The 7,752-nt window shown below is 41.7% G+C and overlaps 1 protein-coding gene across 1 annotated transcript in view; it reads left to right on the plus strand.

Moving 5' to 3' along the window:
- The window catches only part of galnt7 (UDP-N-acetyl-alpha-D-galactosamine: polypeptide N-acetylgalactosaminyltransferase 7), a 38,504-nt gene that overhangs the window by 28,272 nt on the left and 2,480 nt on the right, over positions 1-7,752 (plus strand). The window contains exons 11-12 of the mRNA XM_037690402.1: positions 1,631-1,756; positions 2,194-2,224. Of these exons, the coding sequence (XP_037546330.1) occupies positions 1,631-1,756; positions 2,194-2,224 (157 nt within the window). The remainder of the gene's footprint in view (positions 1-1,630; positions 1,757-2,193; positions 2,225-7,752) is intronic.

Below are 7,752 nucleotides of genomic sequence, written 5' to 3' on the forward strand. Positions count from 1 at the left end.
GGCCAGGATCCAGTAACAAATCTATTTACCATAAAGGCCATGATCCAGTAACAAATCTATTTACCATTAAGGCCAGGATCCAGTAACAAATCTATTTAACATTAAGGCCAGGATCCAGTAACAAATCTATTTACCATGAAGGCCAGGATCCAGTAACAAATCTATTTACCATGAAGGCCAGGATCCAGTAACAAATCAATTTACCATGAAGGCCAGGATCCAGTAACAAATCAATTTACCATTAAGGCCAGGATCCAGTAACAAATCTATTTACCATTAAGGCCAGGATCCAGTAACACATGTATTAACCATTAAGGCCAGGATCCAGTAACACATGTATTAACCATTAAGGCCAGGATCCAGTAACAAATCAATTTACCATTAAGGCCAGGATCCAGTAACAAATCTATTTACCATGAAGGCCAGGATCCAGTAACAAATCTATTTACCATGAAGGCCAGGATCCAGTAACAAATCAATTTACCATGAAGGCCAGGATCCAGTAACAAATCTATTTACCATTAAGGCCAGGATCCAGTAACACATGTATTAACCATTAAGGCCAGGATCCAGTAACACATGTATTAACCATTAAGGCCAGGATCCAGTAACACATGTATTAACCATTAAGGCCAGGATCCAGTAACACATGTATTTACCATTAAGGCCAGGATCCAGTAACAAATGTATTTACCATTAAGGCCAGGATCCAGTAACCCAGTGCTTTCTCTCTTTGACTGCATCTCTTCAATCAAACCTTGGCTGAACAAGAACTTCCTGTTTTTAAATGACAGTAAAACAGAATGGATTTATTTGGGGACAAAGATGCAGCTGACCTGTGACATTTGAACATCAACTTCAGTGACGTGTGAATAACCTTGGGGTGACCTTTGATAAGGCTTTACACTTTGACAAACATCACCTCTGTTGTCTGGTCTAGATTTTTTTATTTACGCCTTTTAAAAAGGTCAAACCTTTTTGAACCGTTGTTGGAGAAGCTGTTCGTGCCTTCATCAGTTCTAGACTCGATTATTGTAAGTGTGTGTGTGTCGTGCACCTCAGTCTTCTCTGAGCTCCTCCAGCTGGGTCAAAACGCAGCAGCCGCTCCTGGACGGGACCACATCACACTGTTTGTCTTCCTGTCCGTTTTAGAACAGATTCAAACTTTTATCGTTTGTTTTAAAGCTCTGAATGACCTCGCTGCTCCTTCTAGAACAGAGTTGTTCAGCTCCAGGTCTCTGAGGTCCGACAGCTCCTGCTCTCTGTTCCAAGGACAGAATAAAAACTCTGGGGGGCCGTGGCTTTTCTGCAGCCGCACCTCGACTCTGGAATAAACTCCCACTTAATCTACGTCAGATTACTGAACTGGGCCATTTTAAATTGAAATTGAATACATTTTTATTCCAACAGGCTTTTAGTACTTAAATATGTGTTGACATTTCTGGTTCTCTTCGTGTTGTTTTGTGTTTTTTCTTGTTTTAACTTGTTCTCATGTAAATGACTGTTTTTGTTCAGCACTTTGGTCACATCACCGTGGTTGTGTAAAGAACTATAGAAATAAAGAAATGAACGAAAATGAAATGAACGAGGTTCGTTGCAGTTAACGAGTCTCTCTCGCGTGTGTGTGCAGTTGTTCCGCATCAATGAGGCCAACCAGTTAATGCAGTACGACCAGTGCCTGAGCAGAGGAGACAACTCAGGTGTCATCATCACACACTGCGAGCGCAACCAGAACACTGAGTGGAACTACTTCAAGGTGACCCCCACACACACACACACACACAGACACACACACCCAGCCCAGGGCTGTGCAGCGTGTGGCTCTGGTGCTACATGTGGCCGTTCAGCCTGAAGTTCTTCCTCCTCATTGGGTCAGAACCCACGTGAACATCAGGTGTGGTCAGTTTGGAAGTTCAGCTCTTTTCCTGCTTCAAGTTTCAAACTTGATGTGTAAACTGCACCAAGTCTGTCAGGAATAGTTATGTTTGTGTGCTTGATGAGCTGTGGCAGCCATCTTGAATCAGGCTAATCTGTTGTGCTCCCAGTCATGACGTGTTTTGCTAACAGTACAGATGAGGGTACAAACATTCTGCCTCAGCCCATGAGCAGCAATAAGAAGAAGAAGAATTAAAGTGAAAACGTGCTGAGCGCTTTAAAGATTCAGTGAAGCTGTTGTTTCTTGTCTCTTTCCAGGATCTTCATCGGTTCACCCACGTGCCCACAGGTAACAGCTGTTTTCATCCATGACATTATTGTGTGACTTTCAGAACATTCTGGTTTTGTTGTAATTCTCATGAGAAGACGGAAACATGCACGAGGAACCCCTGCATGTTCCTGGGGTTCAAACCATCTAATGAGTATATTATGGAAAGATGAACACAGACGTACAGCTAGCCCAACTTGATCTGAGCTTAGACATGAAAACAGCATTAGCCTTACTTATGTTTTCATATTTTATCTTTACACGTCCTGACTCTTATCATACGAAACCTTTGAACTATTATCTTTGAGTTGGGTTGTGTCTAAGAGAGAATGCACTAGGAGTCTGAAATATACTTTTAACCTCTTACTGCAATTAATCTTGAACCTGTAGAAAATCCATCCAACTTTCACAAACTCATTATTCTAGCTTAATTATTCCGATTGTGACATTTAGAATAGTTCTTGTAACTGTTCAAGTTTCAGTGTGTCTCGTCTGAGAATGTTCAATTTATTGAAAAGCTCTTTTATTCTCTTATTTTCAGCTAATTTTATGACCATTTTGTGCTTCTGTAATCATTTTCTATTCCCCAGTCAAGTTTAACTTTTTAAAGCTTTTCTGTCATCAATATTCTTCAAAAGCATCCAAACACTCTTAACCCTCTATTTATTGTCATCTTTCGTCTTCCATAATCCTCTAGTTTATCCTTTTATTTACTTTGTGCGTTTTCATCAAATCATTTCTCCAAACGCTCAGTTCATGAAGGGAAAGATGCTGTGAACTTTTGTTCTGGTAACTTCAGCTTTCTGGGAATGTTTTAACCTTTTCTGTCATTTTGTTCCTCAAAAGAAATGAATTTAGCTCTTTTACATTCTGCACATCTCTAATATCTCTGGATTTGTTTGCAACATTTTTTCAGCTCCTATCAGTCTAATTCTGCAGGTTTCAGCTTCCCTGCTATTATTTAGATGTTTCTTTGCTCATTTGAGCTCCTCCAGTTTGTTTCACGTTTATTCTGCACTCGTTTTTTCACCTTTTGTTTCAGACAGTTTCAGCAAAAGTGTGTTCTCTTGCTAAATGGTGACTGGACTGCAAACATATATCCTTTTTATCTTATCACGACACTCGAAACATTTGTAACACAATCCGTCCCTCATGCACCATTCCTACAGCATTCTACTGAATAATCAATGCTCTCATCACATTCATGCACCGAGGGGACGCACGTCAGGGACAACGAGGATGTATCTATCGATCAGTGGGTCTCCATTTCCATCCGTTTCATCCATCATTTCTTTATTCATTTTATTCTGATGATGTCACTCTGACTGATGGATTGTTCCCACATCAGTCCTTTCCTCTTTTTCACTTTCAACCCGTCAGTGTGAGTCCATGAATGAGACCTTCTTGTCCTGAGGAACAGATGTTTGTCCAGATGTTTTTTCTTCCCCCAGTTCTCATTTGGGCTTTGTTCAGCTCCGCACCGTGGCGGGCTTGTCCATTTGACTCTGACACTCATGTTGATCAGTTACCCTGCAGGTGACACTACACACAAGTCTGAACAAATACTCAATCCTTAGTTGAGTACACATAATTCCAGTTGATAACATAATCTCAGTTAAAACATACGGTAATCTCCCGGTAGTTTCTTTCAAGAAACAAAGAAAAACTAAAAAACCTAAATATTTAGTTTTGACTGGATCTCTGTTCGTGCATATGTCTAAACTTCAAGGGTCAAAGCTCCTGTGGAGAGGATCTGTTCTGCTCTTAATGCTCCACAAACTAGCTGTACTCAATCCTCACCTGCTGCGTGTGAAAACGTTTTACATGTCTCTTCCAGCAGAGCCCAGATCTGACCTTGTGCTCGTGACCCCTCAGTCTCTCTGTGCCCTGCTCGGCTGTTCTTGAAGCTTTGAACCTGTGACTCCGTCGTCTCTGCAGCAGGTGCTCAGTCACTTGAAGCCAGCAGGTTCACCAAGTGATGCTCTTCCTCCTCGTTTATTCAAAGAGGTTTTCCTTTGGTCCTTGCTCTTCTGAGCAGCAGTCTGTCCTCTGGTGTGGCCCCTGGAAATTTTCAACATGCAGCGGTTCAGCCTCTCATTAAGAAACCCACTCTGGACCCTCTGTTCTTGTTAACTACAGGCCAGTCTCCAAACTGCCATTTCTTTGAAAAATCTTGAAGGTGGTGTACGACCAACGATCAGTATATTTGAAAGAACAGAACATTCTCAAGGTTTTACAGTCTGGTTTTAAGTCTCTGCACAGAATCTGCTCTTTTGAAGGTTTTCAACAACATATTTTGAGAAACGGACTCTGGTGACTGTGTTGTCCTCCACCTTTTACATTTATTCAGTTCAGTTTATTTATAAAGCACCAAATCACACCAAGTTGTCTCAGGGACTTTACAGGAACATTCACATAATTAGTAAAGTTCTCTATCTAAGGAATCCAGCAGACAAGTTGAATCTTGGCTTCGTTGCAGTCTCCCATCCTGAGCAAGCACAGTGGAGACAGTGGAAAGAAAAACTCCCTTTAACAGGAAGAAACCTCCAGCAGAACCAGCTCAGGACAAGAGGCCATCTGCTTTGACCGGCTGGTTGAGAGGACAGGAAGGAGAGACAGACGAACACAGAATGGTAGGTCCAGGTATAGGTCCAGGTCCAGATATAGGTCTAGGTCCAGATATAGGTCCAGGTATAGGTCCAGGTCCAGGTATAGGTCCAGGTATAGGTCCAGATATAGGTCCAGGTATAGGTCCAGGTCCAGGTCCAGATATAGGTCCAGGTATAGGTCCAGGTCCAGATATAGGTCCAGGTCCAGATATAGGTCCAGGTCCAGATATAGGTCCAGGTGTATCTGAAAGACAAAAACATGTTAAGGATAGAAAAAATAATTACAAATACAAAACAGGTTGAGCAGAGTAAGTAAAGACAGTAGCAGAGTGAAAATTGTGGTCAGTTTGTCCTCCAGCAGTCTAAGCCTATAGCAGCAGAACTAAGGGACAGCTCAGGAAACCCAAGCCGACCCTAACTATAGGATTTATCAAAAAGGAAAGTCTTAATCCCAGTCTTAAACTAGACAATGTGTCAGCCTCACAGACAGAAACTGGAAGTTGGTTCCACAAGAGAGGAGCCTGAGAACTGAAAGATCTTCCTCTCATTCTGCTGCTGGAAACTCTAGGAACCACAAGTAAACCTGCAGTCTGAGAGTGAAATGCTCTGTTAGTAAAATATGGAACAATAAGAGCTGTAATATAAGATGGAGCTAGGTTGTTGAGAGCTTTGTAGGTTAGAAGTAAGATTTTGAATTCTATTCTGGATTTGACAGGGAGCCAATGGAGAGAAGCTAAAACTGGAGAGAGATGATCTCTCCCAGTAACTCCAGTTAAGACTCTGGCAGCAGCATTTTGGATCAACTGAAGACGTTTTAAAGAAGTATTTGGACACCCAGATAATAAACCATTGCAATAGTCCAGTCTAGACGTGACAAATGCATGGACCAGTTTTTCTGCATCATCTTTAGATCAGATGTTTCTAATGTTAGTGATATTACGCAGGTGGAAGAAGGAGGTTCTAGTAACGTTTTTAATGTGGGGGATAAAAGACATGTCCTGATCAAAAATAACACCAAGATTTTTAACATTAGAGCTGGAGGACAGATTAATGCATCTAAGGAGGGAGAAAGACTGAAACATTCATTCCTAAGGTGCTCAGGTCCAAAAACCAAAACCTCAGTCTTGTCTGTTCAACAGGAGAAAATTAAGGGTCATCCAGGTTTTTATGTCTTTAAGACATGCTTGTAGTCTAAGTAGCTGATTGGATTCATTGGGTTTAATGGACAAATATAATTGTGTGTCATCAGCATAACAATGAAAATTTATCCTATGCTGTTTAATAACTTTACCTAATGGAAGCATATATAAAGTAAAGAGTATTGGCCCAAGCACTGAACCTTGAGGAACTCCATGACTAACTTTGGTGTATGAAGAAGATTTATGGTTTACATTTACAAACTGGAATCTATCAGATAGATTTGATTTAAACCATTTTAGAGCTGTTCCTGTAATCCCAACATCATATTCAAGCCTCTGTAGTAAAATATTGTGATCAACTGTATCAAATGCAGCACTGAGGTCTAACAGGACCAGTAGAGACACAAGTCCATTGTCTGAGGCCATGAGAATATCATTAGTGACTTTCACCAGTGCAGATTCAGTGCTGTGGTGAGCTCTAAACCCTGACTGAAACTCTTCAGATTATTTCTTTGCAGATGATCAACTAACTGACCTGCAACTATTTTCTCTAGAATTTTTAAATGAAAGTTAGATTAGATATAGGTCTATAGTTGGCTAGGATTCCTGAATCAATGTCATACTTTTTAATTAAATGTTTAATTACAGCAATCTTAAAGCTGCTCCTCTCTTGTGTGGGGTTCCAAAGGGCTCAGTCTTAGTCCCCCTCCTGTTCACACTGTACCTACTCCCTCTCGGCTCCATTTTTTGAAAATATGGGATCTCCTTTCATTAAAAAACAAAAAAAGTCCTTGCTCAATAATCCAGGTATACAATCCAACATTTTTCAGTCAGGTCATCTGGACAGTTTCTTTTTTGCTGAAACGTTTCACCTTCCATCCAGAAGGCTTCATCAATCAAGGAAACACAAAACTGATTCTTCCCTAAACAGCTTACTCCAAAGTGGAACAAACCAGTTATGTTGATGCTAAGATGGTGTCTTTGGCACACCCCCTCCTCTTGTGCCGGCCCTCTTCCTCATCGACAGTCATGTCAAACTTGTTCAAAACCAAAAAAGTCCATGCTCAAAAATCCAGATCTCCTTTCATTGTTACACAGATGATCCACAGATATATGTCCCACTAAAGAAAAAGGACTGCAACTCTCTGGCCCCTCTGTCTTCATGTCTGGAGGACATCAAAGCCTGGATGGCTGTGAACTTCTTGAAGTTCAATGAGGGAAAGACTGAGGTGATGGTCTTTGGAAGCTCCACTGAGACTCCCAGTGCAGATGTTGGTTCCTTGGTCCAGCACATCAGGCCAGCTGTTACAAACCTGGGGGTCAAAGTGGATGCTGGACTAAAGTTAAAAAACTGTTAAATCTAGTTTGTTCATCTGAGGCAGCTGAAGTGAAGCTGATTCTTTCTCAGCAGCGTTTCAAACAGTAGTTCACGTCTTTGTGACTGGACGACTGTAACACTACAGGAACCAGTGACTCGTGTGTCAGAGGGTCCAGAACGCTGCTGCACAGCTTTTAACTGGCACATGAAGGTTTCACCACATCTCTCCTGTTTTATCCTCCCTGCACTGGCTCCCCGTACATTCCAGGATTCATTTTAAATTATTTTATTGCTTTTAAAGCTCTTAATGGACTGGCCCCGCCCTTTCTGTCTGAGCAGCTGCATCCATACACACCCTCTGGATCCCTCAGGTCATGTGACCGGCTGCTCCTCAGGTCATGTGACCGGCTGCTCCTGATGTCATGTGACCGGCTGCTCCTCAGGTCATGTGACCGGCTGCTCCTCAGGTCAAGTGACCGGCTG

The sequence above is a fragment of the Nematolebias whitei genome, chromosome 16 (genome assembly GCF_014905685.2).
Source record: "Nematolebias whitei isolate Nwh7 chromosome 16, NemWhi1, whole genome shotgun sequence".
In the NCBI taxonomy this organism is placed as follows: domain Eukaryota; kingdom Metazoa; phylum Chordata; class Actinopteri; order Cyprinodontiformes; family Rivulidae; genus Nematolebias; species Nematolebias whitei.